Source organism: Vidua chalybeata, chromosome 13 (genome assembly GCF_026979565.1).
Source record: "Vidua chalybeata isolate OUT-0048 chromosome 13, bVidCha1 merged haplotype, whole genome shotgun sequence".
In the NCBI taxonomy this organism is placed as follows: Eukaryota; Metazoa; Chordata; class Aves; order Passeriformes; family Viduidae; genus Vidua; species Vidua chalybeata.
The window spans coordinates 11,070,838-11,097,610 of record NC_071542.1 but is presented as its reverse complement, the minus strand read 5'-3'; the positions used below and the strand labels follow the sequence as shown (position 1 = coordinate 11,097,610).

Genomic DNA, 26,773 nt, shown 5'->3' with positions numbered 1-26,773 from the left:
TGTTGTAAAAGAAGATTTCCAATACTGGTCTGGCTGATTACTGTAATACAGAAATTTAAGCGTATTGGATGGCCTTCATCCCCTCTTTTTCATAGTGTGTTATTTCGTGAACTATTGGGCTAATTTCAAGGAGAATTTAAGCACTGTAGATGTTATCAGAGTCAACAGATGGAACTAATTAATGCCCTATATAAAAATTATACTCAATATATGGTATAAAATGCAATTTTAGTGCATAGTCCTGTCTTCCAGCGCGCAGTTTTTGTGCATGTTACAATAAACATCTCATTGCTTTTGTGCTACTGAGAAGAATATTAAGTAAAAACATTAGTTGTGGGTTTATGATTTCCTATATACATTATGTAATCACAGAATCATAAAATATCCTGTGTTAGAAAGGATCCACAAGGTTTATCAATTCCAACTCTTGGCTCTGCACAGGACCACCCCAAATAGAATATATAAGAATAGGATAGATAAATTCTCTTGAGACAGAACAACTGCAATAGTATCAGTGTGTATATACTGTTAATCTAAATTAAAGCCTTTGAAATAATTTGTTGTCATTTCATCGGTCTCACCAGGTGTGTTTTGTACTTTTCCTGGTTCAGATTTCCCAGGCCTTGCTGGAGAATGATGCTCATCTGCTGGAGACATGTTCTGATACCAGTAGTGCTAAACAAAAGACTTTGTAAAAGATGCTTGAGGAATCTCAAGCTGCTGTTTGTGGTGCCTTTTGGTCATGTTGTTTTGTAACTGATGAAGCTGGATTGAACTGCTCTCTGAGAAGCAGCTGCTCCTTCTGTAGAGACATTCTCCTTCTTTTTGTACAATGAGCACACTGAGAGCAGAACATCTTTCCTGGCCTGAGGCAAAGCCCACCAGCCTAACCTACACTGGAAGTGTCTTTCACTCAGACAGTGAAACAACTCGCAGTAAATAATTAATATTTTTAATAGCTATTTTCCGATTTCATTTAAAAGTGTTAGAGTTGTGATTATGCAATTTCCAGGGTTTTTTTTGGCCTCAGTTGGGATGATTCAGAGAGAATTCTCAATTTAAGGAGGAATTGCCATCAGTGGGTGATGCTGATGCCTCCTGGGCAGGGGTTGCTTCTCTGGGGCAAGCTGGGGGCAGTGCTGGGGCAGCAGCAGCCCTGGGGGGCAAGGCAGGAGGGTCTGCATGGGGTGTGGGCTGTGCCCCGAGTGTCCTGCTCCAAAGGGTCCTGTGGAGATTCAAAGACAACTGGGAATGTTTGGGTTAGGGAAAGCTGGAGTAGTACAGACTCAAGTAGGAAAGGAAATGGACATTTTAACATGAGGATCAGTATCTGAGGTGGGCACATGGAGGTGTGTGCTGGATCCTTCTGCTCCACAGACCACACCTTCATAATCCTCTCAAAGACATCTTTGATGTAAGAGTGAATGAAATTAAGGAAAACAACAGTCTCTGATGGAGACTGAAAATATTTCTGGTGTCAGTGCTAGGGGTGTACTTGGCTTGATTAAATCTGCTTGAGTTTTGGTTTCTCTCTGAACATTAAAATTTGAGAACGTTTTCTTTGTAATTTGGTGAGGGAGAAATACAGAAAGGAGAAGCAGAGCTGTCAGCCAAGGATGAGACAATTAACTTGCATCATCTTTTGTTTGCTTAAGGTGATATCAAGTATTCAGAAATTCAGGCTGAGGGGAGGTGCAGGATTTAATAACTGGGAGGAAAGGACATTGCCTGGAGTTGAGTCTGCAGGAGAATTGTCCAACAGTTGCTAAGACAGGTTTGAATAGCTTGAGCTGGTTATATTGGGTGCACTTGTGTGAACAGGTCTTTGAGTATTCAGAGGATGAGAAAAAATGGTTAGGGCTTAGCTGCAATAGGAATTTCAGAACTAGTAATACTGGTGGAGATGAGCCAAGAATAGAAGGAAAAGTTAAAAACGTTTGCACAAAAAAAGACCTAGAACTCCAGATGAAAAAGTGAGCTTGTCAAAAGCTGAGGAAGGGAGCAAAGTAAATGCCAGAAAATTTGGTGGGTCACTTGAGATTGAATCAACCTGAAATCACTATCATCTCCTGAGGTTGTGTTCTGGTTTAGAAAAAAATTAAAGTCCAGAGCCGTAGAACTCATACCACTTAAACATTTCTATATTAATCTCTTCCCAAGTTATTAACTTTGAAATGTGAAAAATTCTCAGTTCATTTCCTGGATTAAGTTCTGGAAGTAAATCCTTCAGAAGCTGGTTAGTAAGCTTAGGAGAAAACGTGCCAGAGTGCTGTCAACAGCTGTATCCTTGACAGAAGAGCAGAAGCACATCTGCCACTGTTTGTTCCTATCTGGCTCATTTTTCTGCTTGATATGTGTATTGTGTGTGTGTGTCACTGGCTCTGGAAAGACCACACACAGCTGAATCCAGGAGATTGCAAAGACCTTTCCAGAAATGAAATTTGTTACTCACTAAAAAGAAAAGATGCAAATCTGTGCTAAGGATCTCTTGCTGCACAACTTACCAGCAAGTAGGGAAACTTTGGTCTGGGTAGATTTCTCCTTTTTAAAACCCCTCTGTAAAATTACTCAGAAAACCTGTGCCAAAACTACTGTTTCAGTAACTGGCCCACTCCGAGTGGTTTCTGATCACCAGACTCAAGTGTGATGTGGAGGACATGAACGTGCCAAGAGGTCTTTGAGACCATATAATAGCTTTGTAAAGAAACCTGGACATCCTGTTACCTCCTAAAAATAATGTACCTGTCCATCATGGCCGTTGCTCATGCCAAGGGACAGCTTTTCCGAATTTTGAACAGGAACTAAACTATCCTATTGCTGACCACTCCCAGGGTGTGTAGGTTGTTAAAGAGCAGAGGAGTCTTTAATGATGCTGTGTGGGTGTGCCAGTCCTGCCTTTCAAAAGGGACCTTCAGGCTTAAGTGAGGCTGTTGTCATAAACTTGAAAAATGCAGATGATGATCAGTGCTTAAATAATTATCTTAGGGATGTGGTTATACTGCACACAAAGATGATATGCTTTTATTAAATCTTCCAAAATATAAATATGACATGTCTATGGGAAGTTTTATGATTTTTTATAATTGTAGTCAAAGCAGCCTTCTCCCTCACCCCAATATTAGTCACCAGGAAAAAAAAAAACAGTCTCCACTGCATCCTTTTCCCTTTTTCTGATAAGTTAGGAATCTTATTTCTCATATGAAAATAATATGCAAGCATCTTGCTTTATATATTTTGTAAATTGTTGCATGAAATTCCTGGGTAACAATTTGTTCCAGAGGGTTTAAAACCCCTTGCTGTAGATTTTCTTCATGAAACAGCTGCTGGTGCTTTGAATCCTGTGGGTGGGTGGATGTGTGTGCTGTGCCTAAAAGGAAAAAAAATTCTAGTCAGATGTCAAAGCAAAAATAGGAGATTTTAGAGATTTAGACTGGATGGAGGAGGTGGGAAGCCAACTCTGCAGAGATGTTAATTACCTTGGGAAGAAAAAGAGAGCAATGGAGTAGGTGTAGCAGGAGATTTACTTAATAGAAGTCACACAATCATGAACCCACGTTTGTTGCATTTAGACAGGTTCTTAGTGGGGACTTTGCAACAGAGGTATTTTGTCAGAGGAAAAACAGTTATTAGTCTTTTTATTGGGGGGGTTATTTTTACATCTCTGTTTATGAATAAGGACAAGAATTGTATGGGATTTTTTTGATTTGTTGGGTTGTGGGGTTAAAAATGAACCTCATAATTAATGGAATTATCCTCGGGATGCAAGGCAATTTAAGAGAAAAAAAGCACTATGTGCAACTGTGGAAATGACCCTTTTCCCCATAAAACAAGCAGCAGCAGCACATGAGAAGCTTTACCCATGCAAGGAGTCTCTGCAGAGGGAGCTCAGGGTGGGAGGCAAATACCAAGAGCTGCAGCAAGTCCTGTGTGTCTTGCAGGATGTCCTGGTGTCTCCCTCTTCACAGGAACTTTTGTGGTTCCTCTTCCACTCCCACCTCCAGCAGGAGCACCTGGTGTGGCAGTGGATGATCTTGGAGTCCAGTGATGGGTGAAATAGCTGCAGTCCTGTGTAGAACAGAAATAGCTGCTGTCCTGGTTAAGTGTGTAGAACAGAAATTCTTGAAAAGCAGCAGCAGGCCAGGCTCCCTGCAGTGTAGGGCTAAGGGAAGGGTAACCAGAGCAAGAGCCTGGTCGTGGCTCCTGCCAGCTGTGCCTGCTCTGTGCTCAGTTCCTCCTCGTGCCCCCCCTGGCAGAGTGGAGCGGGAGGAAGAGCAAAGTGGAGAAACTCAGTGCTCTTCTTCATGTACACTCACAGTGCTCCCAGTTATTCCATACCCTCAGCCTGTCCCAGGAAAAGTGCCATGTAGGTGTCAGGTGCAGCAGATAAAGCAAAGCTACAACAAGTGCCATTGCTGTTTTTGGTTTTGTGTGTCTTTGTGCTTCCCTGGCTTCACTCAGCTTGGTGGTGTCAGCAAGGGACTCTCTTTTTTCTCGTTATTACCACAGTCTTGATTAACAATGTGTGTGTAGGCACTAGCTTTCTAGGACTAGAAATGAGATGTTTATCACCAGTGACATCCTGGTGAAAAGTGTTACATTCTGTCTAGAGGCAGAGGTAGGAAGTATGGTAGATAGTGTAAAGGATAATACAGATCATGGAAATGTAGGTGGGCTAATTCCACAGAAGTGTTGCTGAATATTTGGGATAAAGGAAGAATTTGTCTGTAAATCCACCTCTGACTCCTCATCTTCACATCCTGTGTCTCAAGCCCTTCTGATTCATGTCGACTTGATGAGCTGGAAGAACCTGCTGAGCCTGTGATAGCTATGGCCAGAGGATTAGCAGCTTCTTTCCTTCTGCAATTCTGTTTTTAGACTGGGATACATCTTTACTGAAGATTAGCAGCCTGGTGGGTTGAGGAAATTAAATTTCACAAGGGCTGCAAACTGGAAGCACATATTCAGAGGTGTGAAAACGAAATGGGGAAGTTTTAGTATCGTCTTAAAGAGCAGATCTTATGGCTTGGAGCCTTGGGGCTTTTCTGGAGGTGTGGTTATTTCAGAGTAACAGGTGATGTGTATTTAAAGGGGAAATTCCAGAATCATTCCTTATCTGGCACTCTTGTCCAAGAATAAGGTGTCCTTTTCTGATTTAATTTAACACAGTTAGAAAATACATTGGCCAGTACATTGATTAGCTATTTCATAGCTGTTATTCCAGTCTTTTCCTAGGCAGAGAAGCTGGCGGCAGGGCTGGCTGACATGGCTCATCACCCCTTGGGTGCATGTCCTGGCGGATTCCTGCCGGCGTGTTCATCCTCCTCCTCCTCCTCGGGGCAGCGCCAGTGGCTCTGCCAGATGCCCTGTGCAGTCGCTGCTCTGCTCCCTGTGAAGCTGGCGAGGCTGATGGCATCGGGGTGTGCTGGGGCCGAGCCGGCGAGCGCCGAGTGCTGCTCCAGCTGCCAGCGTGCCTGCTCGCCCTGTGCTAACAGAGGCAGCAGCTTGGGCAAGTGCATTTCCAGGAGCCACATCGGCTTTTCCCCCTCGGTGCACTGTCGTGGCGTGGGGTGTGCGCGAGTGGAGCCCTTCAGGTTCTGCAAGTGTCGCCCTAAAAGGAGCAGCAGCTCAATTTGTGGGCTCTGCTCAGACATTGTGAGCAGCAGGAGCTGCCAGCACGTTTTTCTCCTTCTACGCACTCAGGTCGTCTTGTGACCTCTTCCTTTTTGATTTATTTGGCAGTTTCTCTCCGTGGGAAGGCAGCAGGATGGGTGTGTTCCAGCCGCTGGATGTTTTGTTCTACACCAGCCTATTTGCATTCACTTTTATCTGATGAATGTACCCAGTGCGTTCCTATATGTCTGGAGTCATTTCTGGGTAAGGTAGGGCTACCTTGTGCTGTGAACGTGCTTCTGTGTCATCTTCAGATAAAAATTTAGATCTCAGGTTTGATTTTCTCCCAAAGGAAGTGAAATTAGTACAAGATCTTGCTTGGCTCATGCAGGTGTATCAGGAATGTTTGCCATCTGATACATTTGCATGTAGGTGAGTGCAAAGGCAGATTTTTTTAAAAAACATGTAGACGACTGAGGATGATGAATGAGTTTATTATTCTGTAAGGTGCTTATTATATTATGCTTCTCTTTCTCTTTAGAGAGAACTCTTTAACCACTTCAGGGATTGATTGCATTTGATTAGAGAGTAGTTTGTCTTCTGAATCCATTATCCTGGATGAAAGTCCACAAGTTTATTCCATTTTATGGTGCAGCTGGAATTTCACTGTGTGTATATTATACAAATGAGGACCAAATGCAAAGTATTTCATAAGGTCTCATTTGAATTGATGAGTGGCCTTTTCTTATAGAATTATCATGCTGGATTGCAGGTAGGGATGGAAAAGAGCCTGGTGGCTCATCCTGCCTGCAGCAAAATAGTACCCTTTTACTTCTCTCCTTGTTTTGAAATTTGAAAATTCTGGCTCATACTTTCACAAAAAAAAAAAAAAAAAAAAAAAAAAAGAAGAAAAATTTCCCAGTTTATTTGACCTTTCCCATTGTGGTGGGCACAAATGCTTCCCCCTGCCTCCTGCCCCAGCTGAGACCATCTGCCCAGAGGATGGAGGAGTGGTGGGGAGCACTCTACTTCTGGTCCCAAAGAGCCGAGGGTGACCCCGCCACGGGAGTGGGGACAAGCTGGGTTACCTGGCAGGGGCACCTGCAAGCCTCAGTGTTCATTGTTCTTTGAAATCACAGCACCCTTTCTTTCTCTAAACACAGCCAACGTGATTGTTCCCTTGCCAGAGGAGTGTCACTGCTCTGAAACCATGGCCAGAGCTGGGGAAGTGAATGTACAGATGGGGTGAGGATGGGCAGGAGGAGCAGGTGAATAAGCACGATGTAGCCACAGCATCCATCTCCTCTGAGCTCACAGAAACATGAGCTCTGATTTAATCTCCTAGGCTTCTGCTTAGGTTTTCACTTCTCTGTAGGAATGCAGCATTTCTGGAGTTCCTGACTGACAGAGGAGGATTTAAAGGGAAAGGTAGAGACAGCTTCCAGGCAGTTTCACTAATAGCAGCTTATTATAAATTTAACAGATGAACTGTCAGTTTCTCAGAGGTGTGTGTTCACCACAACCTTTCCTTGGATTCTCCACTGGCCATAGAAAAAAATTAACTTCTGACGTGCTCAGCTAATGTAGTGCATTTCATTGCTCAATAAGGAGTTCCTTGGTTTACAGTTTGCAGCCTTCATTATTCCTTTTATCATGTCTCATAATATTGAACTGTGTTGTAAAAGATAACTTTAGTGTGGTTTTTTAATATGTTTATATTTTCTCAATGATTCTTGTAGGAGGTGTGGAGGAATTTTATTCTTCTCAGGGTCACCTATCAGTGAGTGAAGTTTTTGCCTTTCAATCAAACTGGTCACCTTATTATTTTTTTTCCCCCAGATGTCTAAGTTGATAGGCACAGCAGGACTGAAATAATACTTTCTCTGACTTGAAATTTCTGGGAATTTTATAGTCTTTAAAATAAATTCTGTAACTTGAGAAGCTAGACGTTTGTAAGTGGTTCATCTGTCTGATGTAAGATTTTTTTAAAGCAGAAATATACATATAGCACTTTCTTTAAAGTTTCTGGAAAACACCCTGAATTTTGGGGTTGGTGGTAGCTTTTCCTCCTGTTCTTTTGACTCTCCATGCAATCCTTGTATTATCACAGTCCCTTTGCGTTGTCAAACCCCTACGTAAAATCTCTGATTTTCTTTTAATTTACATTACTGAAATGACATTTAGATTTTATGTTGTCTGTTCCTATGGCACGACGTAGCTGTAGGAGAACAAATCTGGGCAGCTTTGCTCATACCTCTGCCTGTGCACTGGCCACTCAAGGAGATGTGGTGACCCTGAGAACTGATCACAGAGTGGTTTAGGTTGGAAGGGACCTCAAGGACCACCCAGTTCCAGCCCCCTGCCATGGGCAGGACACCTTCCACCAGACCAGGCTGCTCAGAGCCCCATCCAACCTGGCCTTGAGCGCCCCAGGGATGGAGCAGCCACAACTTCTGTGTTGTCTGCACAGTGTTGATGTTGACCTGTGCTGGTTGCAGGGTCACCTCTCCCCTTTCTTGCCCTGTTTGTTCCCATGCAAAGGACAGTTTCAGGGGTACCACTCACCTGGCACCCCTCTGTCTTTATCCTTCTGGTAGAACTTCCAGTGGTGGGGAATGGCAGAAAATCGTAAGTTTGTTTGAAAGTGATGATGCAAAAGGAGGGAAATAAGTTGAGTAATTTTTAAGAAAGCAAATGAAAGTGTCAACGCAGTGGTCCAAAGTCAGGGAGGGGATGGCAGCAAGTAAGGATCTTCCTCTGGTAAATTTAATTCACACTCTTTGCTAAATGTAAATGATAGCTTAGGAGAAAACTGCTTGGAATACATAGTAAATGATGTTGCCAGGATACTTCCTGATCATGTTAATTAAACTGTCCCACAGATTGGGCTTAATTACTGCATAATTTGCATTTTGGAAATGATGGTACGCATTACTAAAGAAAGCCCTTGTTCTGCTAGCAGAAAGAACATTGTACGTGAATTAATTTCCAGGGGAAGAAGTCGCTAGACTAATATAATGATGTATCTTGAAAATAAAGTTGATTTTTGATAATGAACTGACATATACCTAATTCTTCTTAGCAAGATTACATTTTGTATTTGCTCCACTAAGTTCCTCAGAGACTTCATCCACGAGCCTTCCTCTTGTTGGCTGTTTCTTTAATTACAAGAACCACTGTGGCTTTCAGGGTTGCTGGTGATGAAGCAGATATTAGTTAAAATGTATTTGTTCCAGGGCCCAAATTTGATACTGCATATGCATTGCTGGTGATGTGCTTCACCACCCCTCCCAAGTTAAACTCCCTGTTAAGCCATCAGCTTCTCCTTGTCTTGTTTTTTATTATCTGGCTTTGCTTGAAACTTCTGATATGTCTCTGGCATCCTACTTGTGGAGGCCTGAGGACAGATGGAAATATGCAGAAATATCTCTCTGCCCTTCAGGTCTGAGTTCAGGTGTTACTTGTGGATGCCCTGCTTGGAGGCCTCAAGCAGGTACCTGTTGGGGCAGTGGCTGTAGGGCTTCCGAATGCAAAAAAGGATTTTGCATCTGCATTTCTGCCAGGGTAGTTTTGTGCCTCCTGACCCTGCTTTGAGTTCAGTGACATTCCTGCAACCACGTTTAACTGCAGGGCTCTGATGGTACTTTGAAAAACAAGACAAAGCATCAGAACTCCTGCAAGAATTAAGACAAGAAAACAACTGTTTTATTTTGGAAAAAAAAAAAATCTTCTGAACACAGCAATTTCCCAATTTAGCCTGCTAATTACTTTGGATGACACCGTTGCTAGGATATGCATTTCCGATGTGACTTGCACGTTTTAATTCTTATTTTTTGCTCTGTCTGTGACCAGGTGATCATAAACAGCACCATCACCCCCAACATGACCTTCACTAAAACGTCGCAGAAGTTCGGGCAGTGGGCAGACAGCAGAGCCAACACCGTCTTCGGGCTGGGCTTCCCCTCCGAGCAGCAGCTGACAAAGGTAACAGGGCTCACTGGGCGGCTGCAAGGGCTGTCTTGCTTCTTGTTAGTGCAGAGCAGCACATCTCCAACCTGTGTGTTACTGCAGGTCCTCCTCAGCACTGCAGGTCCTCATCTCTGGAATCACCAGAATTACCATCTCTGGAATTACCACTGCCTGTGGGTGGCAGTGAGTGCTGCTGCTGCCACGGGATGAGTAGCCAGGGCGAGCTGATGTCAGGCTTGCTGACAAAACTGCCTCTGCATTAGCACCAAACCCCTCACCCCGAGTTTGGTATTAATGAAACACTTCCCTGGACTAGGCACTGGGTACATTAGCAGGCTTGAAAAGCCTAGAGCAGCCTCTTGTTCTGAATTAGCAGCACCTGAAAATACTCCTGTCATTGGAGTAGTGGTCTTGACAAGTGCTTATCAAGCAGCTGATATTATTGTTTGTTCATGTGGTAAAAAGCCCTACTTATCTCACACATACTTGACTCCTGAGGCATTGGCTGCTTGGCACTGGGCTTCGTAAGTGACCTCAGCAGCGTGTCCTTGGGCATGCCGCAGCCTCTCAGGTTGCTGTCCTCTCCTGTGCTTTAATAAGAAAAGGATCAGGAGAAGAAGGTGTTTCTTGTGGTGTCTAAAGCAGCAAAGGCTGCACTGCACTGGAAGGACTTCCCTATCAAGCGAGTTGTTATAGGAATTTATTTTAGAAAGTCTCTCTTAATAAGTTTTCACAGTTTCTAGAGAATTGCATTTTTGCAAGTGTTTCTTAAAAGTTATTTTACTTTCCGTATGTTAAACTATTTTTGGACTTGGGATGCCCATAAAAGTGCCAGGGCATTAATCTGTTCTGCAGGGATGATAAAGGCATGATGTGCAAAGCTTGTTTAAAAATGAGTTGTTGGAGATGGTTATGTTTTATGATGCTTACTCAGGTGTACAGGACTGCTCATTTCACCTGTGCAGTTTCTTCACTCCTGGGGCAAAGAGGTGTTCATAGTAGCTAATAAGATGTGTGGGAATAGAGGAGGATTAAAACGGACCTAGGGGAATAATTTTTTTTTGAGTAATAGATAAACATGATATGATGTAACCTTTGAACACTGAATGGGAGAATTAGCACCTCTGGATAGTAGCTTTTAATGCTGGCTTACTGAAGTTACACCTCTGTAACATGACACGAGACCCCAGGGTGCCTCAGTGGCAGACTGGGGCTAAACCTGCACCATGTCCCACATGGAGCAGGTGGTGCTGGGTCTGCCTCAGAAGAAGAGAGGTAAATAATAAAATAAGGCACTGGCTTCACTACAATAAGGCAGGAGGTACATTTGAAGGACCTTGCACTCTAATCAGAGAAATTTTACCATGTTCTGCAGGCCTTATCAAACACGTACGCAGAAGAAATGCATTGCTGGTATCAGCTCAGTGTTCATGAGTCTAGAGCCAGTGTGAGTAACATGTCATGTGGGTACAGGGGCACCAGCCCAGCTGGGTTTCTTCCCAGGTCACTTTGTGCATTTGTTTGCACTACATGATCTGCTGAAGAGCCCACTGCCCAAAATACAGCCTTCTACTTGCATGAAAGGCTTTCCAAATCAGCAGAAAGACTTTTTCTGGTCAGAATATTGAAAGGGAGCTTAAGGGGGGCACTTTTAAAAATAGCTTGAGATGATTTCATAAAAAAGTAAAAACAAACCAAAACTCTGACAGTTATCTAGCTGAAAAATACAAGAAAACCTAGTTTATTACCACCATGCAAAGCAATGGGACAAAGATACTCCTTTATTGTCTGTGCTTCTCAGTTTAATTATTGAGCCATTAGTAAGAAAGATCAGAGTTGAGAGTGAGATTACAGCTATATAAGTGTACTGGGAATAGTAAAATCAAGTTTCATTTTATATTAATATCATTATACTCTTATAAAAGATATAAATTAAAGCTTGCCTATTTTACAGGAAATAATTGAAGTGCTTAGTCAGGAATTGGAAGGGCACACTAAAACTCTGCTAAACCAGAGATCAATAGCCCTGGCTTAAAATAAATATAAATAAATAAAGCTGAAAAATGTCTGTTGAAAGCAACGGAAAATAATGAGGCAGGAGAAGAGGTTAGCATGCCTAAAAATGCCTACATTTTAAAGTATATTGCTTGGCCTAATAAAAGATACTGCCTCATTCTAATGCCTTGCTTCTCTTGAGATACTTAAAGCATTAATCCATACCTGTAGGGAAAAGCAGTTCAAATTAAACATGAGCCATTAATGAAAACTGCATTCTGTGACCCAGTAACCTAATTACCATTCACATTGATTGGGAAAATCCCAGGGCTTAAAGCTGATGTCCTACTCAGGGTCCTTTTCCCCTTTTGCAGGACTCGCTGCCCCTCCTTTCCCCCTCCCCACCGTGTGTCTCAGCAAGGCGCTCTTCAAACCTTGCTTCAGCCAGACGGAGGCAGGAATCACGGGAAAGTGCCAGCGTGTGTGGGTGTGAGAGGGCAGGGCTGCTGCTGCACAGGTAGTGCTGAATTTTGCACACAGAGTGGTTAAGGAGGATTTCTGCTGCCGTTCAGGGTGCTTTGAGGCAGCCGTGCTGTATATGAGGAGCTGCAGGTGGTCAAGGGCATAGGGACAAAGATTTATACGGGGGAGAAACGCAGCAAAGCCAGACTTTGCACATCATAAAACAGCTGCCTCTGGCCCCTGGGAAGCCCTGGACTTTATTTCTCTGCACTCCTGCACATTATGTGTGCCATGTGTGCCAGTCCCTGCATTGCAGGGCAGCAAGCTCGGGGCAGAGTCTGCCCCTGCCCCAGCACACAGCACAGCCACCGGTCCAGCTGGCATCAGAGCTGGACACACTCTGGCTGGGATAGAGCAAATTACGGGGCACTTTCTGGGGTAAATAGTCTTGTTGGCAGCCCCTCTGCCCCGTGCTGAGGGCTCACCCCGGGAGAACCACGGGAAAAGCACGCGTGTGTTGTGGGTCACGGCACAGCCGTGCTCCCCCGGGGCTGTCACATCACCCAGCCTTCTGCAAACCGAGAGGGAGATGAAATATTTATGAGCCTGCTTTGGGTGGGAGCAGCTGTTTCATCCGATACTGGCACAATTTGTCAGTAGGAGACATAAAATATAATGCCAGACCAGGAGCTTAAAATTTATGCATACAAAATCATGCTTTTTAATGTATAAAATGCTAAGGAGGTCTATTTGAATATATATATTTCTTCTGGTGACAAACTGACTGTGGATTTGAACAGCCTTTAAATAATTTCTGCAATGCACGGTAGCATCCTCAAGTCCCCATTAAATTTCACTGGTCGAGACTCCTAATCAAGCAGTGCTCATGGCTGCAGCTGCCTGACCAAAAGGCTTCACGAGTGTTGGTAGCAGCAAATCTTCTCTGTGTTGCAGCTTAGTCACACAGATTCCTGGGGCGTGGGAAGGCACATCCTCTAATCCATGATGGACTGTTGGGGTAGTATTCAGCTGGCATCTCTCCTACTCCAGTTTTTGTGGGGTTTTTTTGCTGATTTTGGTAACTTTGCCAGAGGGCAAGCATGGACCTAAGGAGAACAAACATTATGAATTCTGTAGTAGTTGGGTTTGGATATTTAGATTTTTGTTGCCCCTTGAGACCACACTTACCAAGTTTTAATTTACTCAACACACTTTTTATTAGGAATTTGACTTTCATTAAGTACTCCCTTTTGTTGTAATGGTTTGATGGCTCAAAGCTTAGACCTTGGAGGTGGGGCATGATTTCGTGGTACCACTTACTTGTCAATTATTTGTGTTTGGGGCAGAAGCAGTTGGTTCCTAGAGAGAAATCTGATTTCTCATGGTGATTTGGCCCTGTGGCTGTACTAAACTGTCAGACAGCCTCGAGCTTTGGGTGGCTCCAGAGCCTCCTGCTCTGCTCCTGTGCTATGGGTGCTGCAGAGCTGGGGCTGGCACTGCCCCTCTCAGAGCAGCAATCACTTTCTAAATGCAAATATGTTTAATACATGTGTTGGTGAACTAGAGACGTGACTGATATCGTTTATGCAATGAGGTCATTATTAGGTTAGTATTGAAGATTAGTGTTGCTCAATCATATGCAATTTTTTATTATGGAAATGTGGAAAAATGTCCTTTTTTCCCAGCTCACATAGTTTTTCACAGCGGCCTCCTGTGTGCTTTACGAAGATAGCTGCAAAATAAAATTTGATAGATCACTTCCAATTCTTTTTGTCTTCCCATATTTCGTATCGTCCATGAAGAACCCTCATAAATTTTTCATACATGAGATGAAGAGATTTATTGTAAAAGAGAAAGATTTATTATAAAAGACAGACTCAAAACAGCCTTACGCTATCCGCAAGAAACACAAAGGTAGAACTTAGTGCTGATATAATATTTTAGAAATAATCAGCTGGTTATGGCTGCTCTGTCACAGCAGGAGAGATGCTTTGTGTAAAGTTAGAGTTAAATCACTAAAGGCACAAATGTAATGTGGTTGTTCTGAACGATCTGTGGAGTGCTGGAGAGGAAATCAAGCCATTTGTGCGTGTAGTGACTGCAATGCCATCGGATGGCAACCGCTGCCGTCCCAGGGCGCGCGCCTTGCGTGTGCAGTGTCAGCTGTGGTGGAGGAGCAGCTGGACCCCAGAGCTCCATCCTCGTCCACCAGCGCTGCCACACACCACAGGGTGCACCCAGGGCATCGCTCACCTTCCAGAATGTTCTCATCCCTGGGGTTTAACCATGATGTGTGTGTGTGTTTGTTGGAAATTGCCATTTGTGTGCGTTACACGTGGAAATCCAGATTGCTTTTAGACCAAATGGAGAAAATTTGTTTAATCGGTCTCTACAGTCCAAATTTTACTGAGACAGCATGCTAAATACCTGCTGTAAATTAGAAGGCAAGATTGCTAAGTGAATAATGATTCTTTCAATTCTTCAGCTGTAAATTTGGATGGTTTTTTCATGCTTTTATTTACGATTTTTTCATAAGTGCTCTGAATTATCCAAGGATATAATCACATAATAATATAAATATAATTTATTGCACAAACTGTGCAATAAATACATCTGTTTATATTTTTACTTCTAAAATGTCTTGCCTTTCTAGCATTTCAAGTTTTTCAAAACACAGGCAAGCAGGACCAAGCAGTTTTAGCTGAAAGATAAAGTTACCTGTTCTTATAGTGGATACATCATAATTTTAAAAACATATTATGCATTATACCTTTTTTTCCATCTTTGTAATCCTCCTTATAAAATTTTAAACACTGTTTAAAGTGTTTGAAGCCCTGCAACCCTGACTGGCTGTAATAACACTTGTATTCCAAAAATGCCAGGCTGCCTTTGGAAAAGATGTCCTACAGCAACTCACAGAGGTTGGGATTGTTACCTTCCATCTTTATCTTTCCTTCCCTTCACCTCTCCCAGTTTGATATATCCCTCTTAGAGGAGGCATTCGAGCCTTTATCTGAAGTTCTCTACCTTTATTTTTGAAAGTAATAAGAAAATTAGAGCAGAAAAGTGTGTTTTCATACAACTCCATCGTACATTGCAATCTACCTTCTTCTCCTTTTTCCTATGTCTTGATAATCCCTTGCTTACCTCCTGCAAATGAAACTTATTTGCATTCTTTAATTGAATTCACTTGCTCTTAGGAATAGAAGACATTGATACTATTTTTATCCAAACATATGTCTTAAAGACTTTTGTCTTTAATACACTGTCAACACCAAGGGAAACAGAGAAGGGGGAGGAAATAAACAGAACCAAATCAAACCAGGAGACACCAACAGTTCCTTTTCCTCCATGGGCTTTTACTGTGGTTGGCTAGAGTTACAGAGATGTTCCTCTTTCAGACACACCCCCACTTCTTTTGGAAGAACCATTCTGCCAAAGAACTAAAATGTTGTTTCTTGCCAAAAATTCTAAATTAATAAAATTAGTTGTTCACTTTTGGACATCTATACCATATGAACATAGCGATCTTAATGGTTTAATGGACGATAAATCATGATAATAAATATCTTTCATGCTTTTTCTAGTTTGCAGAGAAGTTCCAAGAAGTAAAAGAAGCTGCCAAACTTGCAAGAGACAGATCTCAAGAGAAAATTGAAACCTCAAGCAATCATTCACAGGTTTGTAATTTAGCTTTAATACCTGTACACATATAGGATAAATAATTTAAAGTTAAATTTTCAAATGGACTATGCCAGCTTCTGGCAGCCAGCTTAAAGTATATAAAATGGAGATTGCTGAAGGTAATTGTCAGCTTCTGGACATTAGCATTGTCAGAAGAATATTTTTCATCCATCCACGCTCTTAACTTTCATTTAAATCTAATGTTTTCAGCAGTCCTTGAGCTGTTACAACTGTTTTAATAACGGGGAAAGCTATACATCCTTTGATTTGTACTGTTAAACACAGTTTGAGTCACTGGGAAGTCAGTCAGTGTAGTGCTTCAGCAGGCACTAAATGAGATTCATCAATATCCTTCTTTGTCATCTGTCCAGCCCACTTCTGTGGCATTTGGTTTGCCTGACTTTGTGTCCAGCGTTCCCTGGGCAGCTGTGGTGTGGGAGCAGGGGGGCTTTAGGGGGGCTGGGAGAAGCCTGTGTTGTATCTCTGCACAGTAGCCTCTCCTGGGCAGCACAGCTGGTGCCACCAGTGCCGCAGTGCCCAGCGGGGTCTGCGTTTCCTACACACTGGAGAAACTCAGAGTTGGCCCAGGCTCTCTGCAGGGCTGGCTGTATTTTGGTGTGCATTGCTTTAGGTGAGAGTGAACCCTGCTCAGCAGCTGTTCCTGGCCTGGGCTGATGTTTGGAGGCAGGAAAAGCTGCTGCATGGTTTTAGTCTCGATCTGAGTGGCTGACTTTGGATACTCATTTTGTAAAGACTTTGGTCATGGTTCTTTTGTAGTGCACTTTGTTTGTTCTCTGTTGGTGGTCAGCACCAAGCAGTGTGTGAATAGTATGTTTTTGGAGGAGCAGTACTGGGTTTGTTTGTTTGTTTGTTTGTTTGTACTTTGTGTGTTGTATTGTTTCATTATCTTAAAAAACCAAACAACTTTTGAAAAACACCAAACAACTTTTGAAAGCCGTATCAGGGAAAAACTTTTTTTAAGTTTTGAACGCTTTAAACTTCCATTTGTGTATCATTGTAATTTTTTCATTCTTTTTAAACAGACCAGCTTTGCAGCCAAGATGAAAAGGGTATGTGTGTGTTACCACTGTTCTGCCAGGAGAGCCGAGGTCTCAGCCAAGTGGTGTGGGATCAAGATTACAAAGAAATTGGTGTTGTGGTCTTGCAGGAGATGCAGGAGACACCCAGTGTTCGTTTGTGTGTTGTGCTGCAGGAGTCTGGACGTGAAACACCATCTTCCACTCGAGCTTCAAGTGTGAATGGCACAGACGACGAGAAGGCATCACATGGTGGCCCTGCTGAGGCACATCTCAAATCTGAGAATGATAAATTAAAAATTGCTCTAGCCCAAAGGTGAAGTTCCTGTAGAACCTAAATTGCATTGGAAAAGTGTGCTGTAATTATCTGATGGATAATGATATTAACAGAAATTATTCAGATTGTAATTAATTTTAAATGGTGCCGCAGAATGGAGGATTGAACAGATTTTAGCAAGTACCTCCTAGTATCCAGTAGAGAAATATTTCCCATTTAATTTATTCCTGATGAAGGTTGTGAAGAAATAAGCTCTCTTTTATTCTGCCGATGCCAACTATTATAGCCATCTTCTTTTACAAAGTTTTCAAACTACAGAAATAACATTAAAGCCATAGGGGAGTAATTGCTGCTGATAACATATGAAGCCAATCTTTCTTCCTCTTTGAGTTTGCTACACTTACTTTGATGAAAATAGATATGGATATTTAAAATTATGAAAGGGAATGAACTCAACCATAAAAAGTTGAAGTTAGAAGTATAATTTCATCAGAGTACTTGGAAGTCTTAGGGGATATTTCTAAATTGTGGACAGAGCCCCTTGAAATCACATTTTTTGCTATTTGCTTTGATAAATAATTTGAAAATGCTGAGAAGAGTAATTTGCAGCTGTAGTGAAAATACAGGCATTGCAATATGCAAAGTTACAACATTAAAATAGAGTAATTCTCTATTGGGATTTTGCCTTGTCTGCCTCTTGCATGTGAATGTGTATCTTTGAATGGAAAGAAAATCTAACAAGATCAAGCTATTCTTAAAAAGGTATTTAAAAAACAAAGCATCACTGTAAGCAGCATTATCCAGTGAGCAATTCCAAGGTTGCATATATTATGTTTGAAGTACAACGTCTCTCTTCATTGACATTTCAGGAGCTTAACCTGTTTCAAACAGTAATGTGAGCTCATTCCTCTTGCTGAAGACACCTCCACAGGCAGGCAGCAAGTAGCACACAGGGAGTTTCAAAGCCTTCCTCTCGTTCACCCTCTAATCTTGTGCTCTGTGCTGCAGCTCAAAGCTTTGGGGAATGAGTAGTTTAATTCTGCAGCATTATGTAACGCTTTTATAGTTAAGACTCAGCATTAAAATAAATTCAAATATAGATCATGTCAACCCCCTGAAATCTTCCATTCGGAATTGCTGTGCCATCTGCAGATGTGCAGAGTGGCTGTGCTGCAGGGGTGCCAGGTGCCCAGCCCCAGGTGCTGCAGCCACACAGCTCAGGAGGTGTCAGGGACCGTGCACTGCCAGGGTGAGACCCCTGCGTGCCAATGGGCAGCTGGACCCTACAGCCTGCTCTGACAGCAGGGCTTGTGTTCCAGACACAGGCCACTGCTGCTGGGCTTGGTGGATCCCTTTGCTTTGACAGAGACAGTCAAATTAAGGCTTTTATTCTCCACAGGAATGTAATGGCTAAAGGCAATTACGCACATCTGAGTGCTCTTCCTCTTATTGCAACAAATTAATGGTGAATGCACTGCGGTGGCGGAGTTTGCAGGCAGGTAAAGAATAACAACTCACAGGGACTCAAGGTAAAGCCACCTCATGGTGTCCTGTTTTTCTCAGTTCATCCAACGTGAAGAAGTGGGAGACGGAGCTGCAGTCGCTGCGGGAGAGCAACGCGCGGCTGTCCACAGCCCTGCAGGAGTCGGCGGCCAGCATCGAGCACTGGAAGAAGCAGTTCTCAGCCTGCAAGGAGGAGAACGACCAGCTGAGGGGCAAGGTAGCAGAACACAGCCACGGGAGAGGCGCCCCTCCTGCCAGCTGCTCCCACCACGGCTCTTTCTCTGGGATCTCTGCAGCTCTCCCGCTGTGTGTTAGCAGATGGAGTTGGCCTTTGAAAAGGAGGTGGATGGGGAGCTCAGGCAGCTGCTTCCCTCTGCACACAGCGGGCAGGGAGGGAGCAGAGGAGCTGCTGCATCACCTGAAGTTCCCTGCGTCAGGATTTGGGAGGCTTGGTGTCAGCAGGGCTTGCTGGCTGGGGTGAGGAACCAGAAAGGTTCTAAAAGTGGGACTGCTATTGCATAATCCCTTTCAAAGCTTACTTAAGTGCTGCCAGATATGGATGAGCAGAAGGCAAAGTTGTGGCCTGGTTACCCACAGGAACCCAGCCTGGGAACCACTCAGGATTAGAAGCAAATCCCAGCAGTGCAGGGGAATGAGGATGTGAGTTATTTCCTCAGCACTCTGGGCTGTGAGCCGGGTTCTCCAGCGCTAACACCTGGCACATCTCATCCAGAAACTTGCCAACAGGCATCATCAGAAGCCTTTTCTCCTTCATTATTGAGCACATTTCTCAGTTGTATAAGATGGAGAGTTAGCAATGGCTACAGCAGAGAACAACTCAGAAGTTTAAATCTGTGGAGGTTTAGAGTAGTCAGTAGTACCATCTCTCAGATAATATTGTGCTATCTGCAGCAGCCCCTATGGGCACAGGGGATCCTGGGCACGGGGGATCCTGGTTTCCATGAGCATTGCTTTTGCAGAGATATTTTCACCCTATTCATCCTAAATGCTTTTGGAAAAGCTAGATCCTTTTCCTGCTGCTTAGATGGATCACTAGGACATTTGAAATAGAGATCAGATTGTATCAGTCTGAGGATATTTTTTTGTTTAGTGTTTGCTTTTGAAGAGGGAAGGAATTTCATGTCTTTTTGTGTGTCAGTAGGCTGCAAGTAGTATTTCAGTGTTGGAGGTGGTTTGAGTTGTTTGTTGGCACTGAAAATCCTTGTGGAACAACACCCTTTTTTCTGAGGCCAATACTCACTGTTTATTCACTTGAGTTTTATTGAGTGCACAGTGGTAATGCAGAGATCAAACCAGAGCTGTATTAACTGATGTTACATTAACAAATTAATGTTAAATGTTAATGTTTAAGTTGTTACATGATTTGGGTTCATATATCCAGTCTCTTGTGGATAGGGGAGAAGTGAGAGACTGGAACATGTGTTATGGGAAAATATCATCATTTGCAGGGTAGTTATTTCCCTCTCTGTACTGTTGCAGGGAAAAGTTGTTCTCATCAACACATGCCACATCCCAGCAGCTGTACTAGAAAAGAGGAGATTATTAAAACACCACCTTACTGCCTCTTCAAAGTCCTCGTGCTGGTGACCAGCCAGACTGTGCAGCAATGCTGTCTGTATAATGTGCTTTCTCTATACAGGGAGGTTTTCTGAGGTTTTCCCCAAGTAGGTTCCTTGCTCAGTGCTCACATTGCACCACTGCAGTGCCCTGGGAAGCTCCTTCCCCTTTATTAATTGGGTCAGATTTTTTTGCATATTGCTCTACCTTCAAATGAAGGAAGTTATAATCCCAAAGCAACATGAAGCTGAGAATTAAAGTACATACTTTAATGAGCTGGTCCATCGGCCTGTGGGAAGTGCATCTCCTGGGAGCTGAGTCCAGAGCTGGCAGCAGGAGGTTTGGAGAGAGCAAAGCGCATCCCTGGGCAAGAGAACAAAGCAGCAGATGTTGCTCTGAACTGGTTCTCCCCCCAAAGTTTTGATGTTGTGTCCCTCATACACCAGCTAGAATAATAAGCAGCCCCCAAGAGATTTCTTCTTCTAATGTGTTAAGAAAACCCTTGTAAGAAAATTCCTTGTAGCCTTGTGTTGGCTTCATAGGAGTGAAGTGCAGATTTTATCCCCAGTTCCACTTACTTTAGCAGCTCAGTGTTTTGTGCATTCCTGAGTACTTATAAGAGAGACTGTAAGAGAGAATAAATACAGACCCAAGGTTTCCTAGTGGATGTGTAAATTGACTCTTTTGAAGGAAAGAAGTGATAATTTGGTTGCAGTAAATCAAATGCTATGATTTAGGAAACAGATCCCATGTCCATTTCATCAGCTGTGTTCTGCCCCAGATTTTCATAAATTTGAAAAATTTCACCTAATGTCTGACATTTCTTAAAGATTGAAGAACTGGAGGAACAGTGCAATGAAATAAATAAAGAGAAAGAAAGAAATGCACAGTTGAGTAGACGTCTCCAGGAGCTGGAAACAGAACTTCAGGACAAAGAGCTGGTGAGTGCCCTAAACACAGAAATAGCATGTTCATGTTTGAGTGGAACTGTCTGCTTCTCTCCTTGGGTGTAGATTTATGGAGTGGCTCACCTACCACCAGAAGCAGCCTGATGCCTTGGGGTGTTGCCTGTTTCTAGGTTTTCTATGTACAGTCCCTTGTTTGGTAGTGTTTCTCCATCCAAGTTTCATGATGTGTTATGTGCTGTGGCTGCACGCTGTAATTTGGCAGGGGTTAGAAAAGGATGCTTTTATGTACACAACACTTGTCCTTGTAGAAGAGCCAGTGGTGAAACTTGGTGCCCAGTGCCAGACACATGTGTGCTCAGAGCAGATTCATTTGACTCTCCCCATGCCAAAAATTCCTGTAGACATCAGGATTGCCATTAAAAAGACATCATTTAGAAAATAATTTGGCATTTGTATTTCTTTTCTGGATGGCTCACAGTTTACAGCTTTGCTGGTTTATGGTCTCGCTCTGATCTCAGGACTAATGCCAAGAGTGAGAAATTCAGATTCATCTAGAGTACCCCAGTTTGTCATTTTTGACATTAATGTTATTTTTTAAGGGTGTTAATTTTTCTAAGGAGGATGATGGCTTGGAACCCCAGAACAGTGGGGAAAATACAGGGAAGCTGTTTTTTTTCCATTGTCACACTGACCAAATGCTCTGTGCTGGCTGAAAAGGAAAAGCAATGCAGTAAAGTTTGCCATGTGCCATTACAGCATCTCTGCTGGTGCTCTTAAAAGCTCTGCTGTTAAGGGATTTTGTGGTGGTGGAAGGAAATAGTTTAGGGAAATGGATTTTGATACACTGTCATAAATATAGTGTTTTTCAGCCCTTTATTTCAAAGGAAATTGTAATGCTGTCTTCCCAACCTTTCTGTGGCAGTAGCATATATAACAGCCCTTATTCTCTCCTAGAGTTCTCCTCAAGATTCACGTTTTTACTGTACCAAATGAACCAGAAAATTGGTCAGCTTGTGAATTTTATGAGCCCTTCTTCCATTTACACTGAAAATATACTAACTTCTTTTAAAAATTCATGCTTACATTAGCATGTTCTCAATTAGCTCTAAACTACCCATAAGTAATCTTTCATGGTCTGGACTCCAAGCCCACATGAAATGTGCTCATGGCATTGCCATGTAAGAGAAGCTGCTGATACCCCCCTCGTGGAGGAGGTGCTCGTCCACCAAGTGGTTCCTCCACCAAATCCACGTCTCTCTGATTTTGAGACAAGGCTCATGTGTGGAACAGTGCCAAATGCTTTGCACAAGTCCAGGTAGTCCAGAGGTGCACCCCTGCATTCTCTGGAGGTCATCACCTAATGGCTGTTTCTGGAGGAGGATCTTGCACTATTTTCAAGTTGTTTTAATTTCCAACAGAGACGTGGATTCCTACTGTTGCTCTTTCCATTAATTCCCTTCATCAGGTCTGCTCAGTTTGGGTAGTGAGGCCAGAACCAAATACAGATTTTGGGGGAGGGGGAAGGTGGTGGTTCTCAGAGCTGTGCCATTCCACCTGTGTTCTGTAATGATGTCTCTATATGTACAACTGGTAAAGCCACTGGCCTTTTTTTTTTTTTTTTGCTGTCATATGTCATTGAAATTGTCTAATTTGCTCTTTGCTACCATCTATAAATTGCTTGTAGCATTACAGCCATTCAGATTTCTCTGGTATTTAATACATCTTTTGCATAGTTACATGGTTTAGGTTAAGGTTTTATTAATATAGTTCATGGAATTCATGCAAGAGGTGGGATTACATTGCCTGTTTTAGAAATGCAAAGTAAAAAATTTAGTGAAAAAATGTATCCTTATAGAAAATTAGCAATTTTGGAATGTAGGCAGGTTATTTTGATTATTTTCCATCCAAATACTGTGCAGAATACAATAAAATATGGAAAGCCATTTCATCTTTTCAGATTTTCATTATGTTCTAAATTGAAGCTTGCACTAATATTTTTTTTTTATGTTTTCAAAGGAACTGGAAGAGCTCCGAAAGCAGGGTGAAATTATACCAGAGCTAATGTCAGAATGTGAATCTGTATCTGAACAATTACAGGTACAGTTAGCAGTGAAATTAGTTTCAAAATAACTGGTACCTTTCCTTTACTTTTTTTTTTCCTCATAGCTGTATGCATTTCTCTATTCAGACTTCAGTGTTTCAAGGCAAGAGAGCTCCAGTTAGTAAAACCAAAAAATGCTAATTACATGCAAAATACACAGTGCCATTCCCAGCACAGGAGTGATGAAATAGCTCTGTTGCAGAAATTGGTTTGTCTAGGATCATGTAGCATCCAGCTCCTGCAATTCCAGGCTATCCTGTATCCCATGTTTCTGCTGCTCTGGGCTCATGGAGCTGCACCACTGCCACGTGTGTCGAGTAACTCCCCAAGACCTGGGGGTAATTGCTGCAGTGGCAGCAGGGCAGGCTTTGGGAAAGAAAGAAGCAGATGAGGATAGCTGCTCAGCACCAGGGTGCAAGTTCACCTGGGGATGTGGCCCTGTGCTGTGACATCCCTTTCCAGCAGCACTGGCATGTGCCCATGGCAGGTGCTCAGGAGCCCTGCCCCAGGCAGCAGCTGGACTTCAGGCGTTGCCTTCTCGAGTCAGGTCTTGTGGAAATGCAATAAATTAATACATGAAAAGAGAATGAGCTGTCTCATCGATGAAGTAAAATCCGATCAATAAATAAGCCATCAGGCAAAGTAGAATTTAAAAAAAATACCAATAAATCCCAAAGTGCTGAATAAAGCAACTTTATTCCTCAGCAAATTTATTTCCTAAATTTTTTTTTCAAGGTTAAACCACCATAGATAATTCTGTATGTAATTGATGGCACAATGTCTAATTCTGCAGCTGTAGCAATGACACAAATGTATGCACAGAGCACAATTTAAATCCAGCTGAATTTGAAGATATCAACTAAATGACAAAGTCTGATGCAAAGCATCTTTTCCAGTTAATCTGTGTCCTTTCCTGTGTGGGCTCTGACATGCTCATGTCAGTTGCTCTGAGGTGCTTGTGTTAATCAGTTTACAGAAGTTCGAGCAAAGTCTCACAGCCCAGCTGCCATTTGTTGTTTTAATTTATGAAATGCTGCTCATCCTTCTTCTCTGTGATTCATCTTATTGTCTCTTTTGTCTTTAAGGCTGCTGAGAAAAAGAACAAAGATCTTGAAGAGAAAGTCAGAACGCTAAGGACAGAAGTTGAAGAGAACAAACATAGGCAGACCAACCTTAAAACTGAATTAAAGAATTTTTTAGATGTACTAGACGGGAAGATAGATGAATTACATGATTTCCGACAAGGACTGTCTAAACTTGGGGTTGACAATTAGATGGCAATAGATCTCTTTTGTAATCTAGGGTCTGGATGTTTGATGTTTTGTTGATCCCAAACATGTGTTTTACAAAATATAACTAGAATGTTCCACTTGTTTGCATTGGTTTTGTACATAGAGGCTGAAAATTTGCTGTGGTTTTTTTTTTTTTTTTTGGTGGGTTTCTTTTTTTTGTTTGTTTGTTTGTTTATTTACCAAACCAATCATGCTGCTCACTGAATTCTGTTGAGATTAGAAATTTTCTATATTGCTGCTCTGGCTTTGTGGGGTTGGGAACAGGTAGAGGGTTCTGTCTCAGGAATCTGGAACTAGATCTACCTTAAAATGAATATGCAGTTAGTTGTTGCAGGGAAATTTATATCTTTCTTAAGGGCTGTTGCAACCATAGAAACAGAGAAGAAGTCTTTCACTTGTCCGGACTATCAGCACTCTTAGCAGAATTGACTTTATTCCGGTGGAGCAGAGAGGTTAGCTGGAGCCCCTGCAATTTGTAAAATGTGCCTGTGATGAGCTGCAGTCAGGAGAATCACTTCTCACAGATACCAATATCTTTAGGGACCACGTCAATCAGGCCCGATTCAGCCAAAAAAAAAAAATGCAGTGGATTTCAGATAACCTCTGATTGAGGTTTCATGTTCTTGCCTGGACCCATACAGCACAAAGTCAACAATGCAGAAATGAGTTTCAGCTCTTGAAGCCTTGTGTCTTACCAGTCAGTGAGAGCAGCTTCTCTTGCTTAGCAGCATCACCTCTCTCTGGCCTTCAGTTTTGAACCCATGTAGTTCCATCACTTTGTGCATCTCTGAAAAATGCCCACCTGAGTCTGGGGACCAGATAGTTATTTTTATAAGTGATATGTTTCTGGTTTGTACAGGACTCATGCCCTTCTGCATGCAACTTGATTGTTGTTGGTTGACTTCTGCAGCAGTGAGGAAGGAGACGTGGATCTGAAAAGCATCATAAGGTTACTGGAAGGTGTTGCTCAGAAGCAAATTTCTGCCCAAGAGACTGGCAGGGCAATGGCCATGGAAAATCAAAGCCCTTTCTTAGGATTTCTGCATTCTCTGGCAGTAGGGTAGGAATTAGTCACCAAGTTAGGTTGCAGCAAAAAAAAAAACCCTCAACCCGAGAGGCAGAAATGCTCTTTTATTCTTGAACTGATTATTCAGCAGCTCTAAAAGTGTGTTGAGAAATGCAAGATCATATCCTGGCCTTCAGTGAGAAGGAAGTTCAGTTCATCACACACAGGGATGTAAAAAGGGTGGGAGAGGAGAATCCAGCCCAAGCTTTGCTCTTTCCCCTAGGACTTCCTTCAGCTTCTTTCTCTTCTTTCTCCATAAGGTGTTTCAGAGTGTTTACATGGGATCTTAATTCAGGAAAGTACTTTTGTGTGCATGACATTGTAATTTGCTTGATTCAGACAACAGTTTGGCTAAGCACTGTTTTAGTGCTTTCCAGCAGGGACTGATATAAAATGGCCATGCTTTTCTTGGAATTTCAGGGCTTTTACCTTTTTTTGGCACATCTTGATTATTAAAGTGACCTTTAAAAGAAAGGTGGGCTGTAGGTGAAACATGCATTGAATACTTTTTTGCAGATGAATATGTAATCCCCATGGTGGAGATAGGATCTGCATTGTCCCTTGAATTTTCATTTCATCTGTTACTTTGACATTATCTTAATTGCCTGTTTTTTAGAATGGACTTTGAGTATTTTTGCTTTTACTCCTTTGAAACAATGGATGTAAAGCTAGGACCTTTCATAACCATTATGACCATTTTAAGTCTCTTTTTTAAAAAAATTGGTTTAGGCTGTTGACATTTAAAAATAAAAATAAAAATCAGGTACATAGCATGTAGGCGTGTGAAAATTAGACTTTGCCAGCATGGAAGATTCAACAGTTGCATAACGTGGGGTTAGATCAGACTTCTCAAAATTGAAAATGACGTCAGAAAGTGTGTGGTTGTGCACAAGTAGACTCAATTTTTAGCCTTTTTATTTGATAGAAAGTCAGATATACACCATAATTTAGCAGGCAGCTCATCCTGCTTCTCCTCTCCTCCCATGCTGCTTTTTGGTCTCTACATCAGCTGGGAGCCACAGATAACACAATTAAGAGCTGCAAGCAATACTACTCCTACTCCTCACAGTGGTTCACTGCTTTTGCACTAAGGACCCTGCCCTATCTTCCTGTTACTGCTGAGTAATCTTAGGGGCTTCTCTCTTTGTTTTAACATAAATTGTTTTTAACATGATGCTGGGTAAAAGGATGCAAAAGACTCTGTGAAAAAATTACATTATTTGGTTTAATCCAGATCTTTGTTTTCCACTTTAGCCAGGCCTATCTTGGATCCAGTTCATTAGGAATGTAT

The 26,773-nt window shown here is 42.4% G+C and overlaps 1 protein-coding gene across 3 annotated transcripts in view; it reads left to right on the top strand.

Annotated features, from left to right (window-relative positions):
• HOMER2 (homer scaffold protein 2) overlaps positions 1–24,493 on the top strand; it is a 53,361-nt gene extending 28,868 nt beyond the window's left edge. Inside the window, exons 3-10 of one of the 3 annotated variants that reach the window (XM_053954782.1) lie at positions 9,463–9,594; positions 15,624–15,716; positions 16,764–16,790; positions 16,889–17,073; positions 18,598–18,754; positions 20,946–21,056; positions 23,040–23,120; positions 24,210–24,493. In XM_053954782.1, the coding sequence (XP_053810757.1) occupies positions 9,463–9,594; positions 15,624–15,716; positions 16,764–16,790; positions 16,889–17,073; positions 18,598–18,754; positions 20,946–21,056; positions 23,040–23,120; positions 24,210–24,398 (975 nt within the window). In that variant the 3' untranslated portion in view covers positions 24,399–24,493. The remainder of the gene's footprint in view (positions 1–9,462; positions 9,595–15,623; positions 15,717–16,763; positions 16,791–16,888; positions 17,074–18,597; positions 18,755–20,945; positions 21,057–23,039; positions 23,121–24,209) is intronic. The other 2 variants (XM_053954783.1, XM_053954784.1) reach the window with 2 other exon arrangements.
• The last annotated feature ends 2,280 nt before the right edge of the window (positions 24,494–26,773 follow it).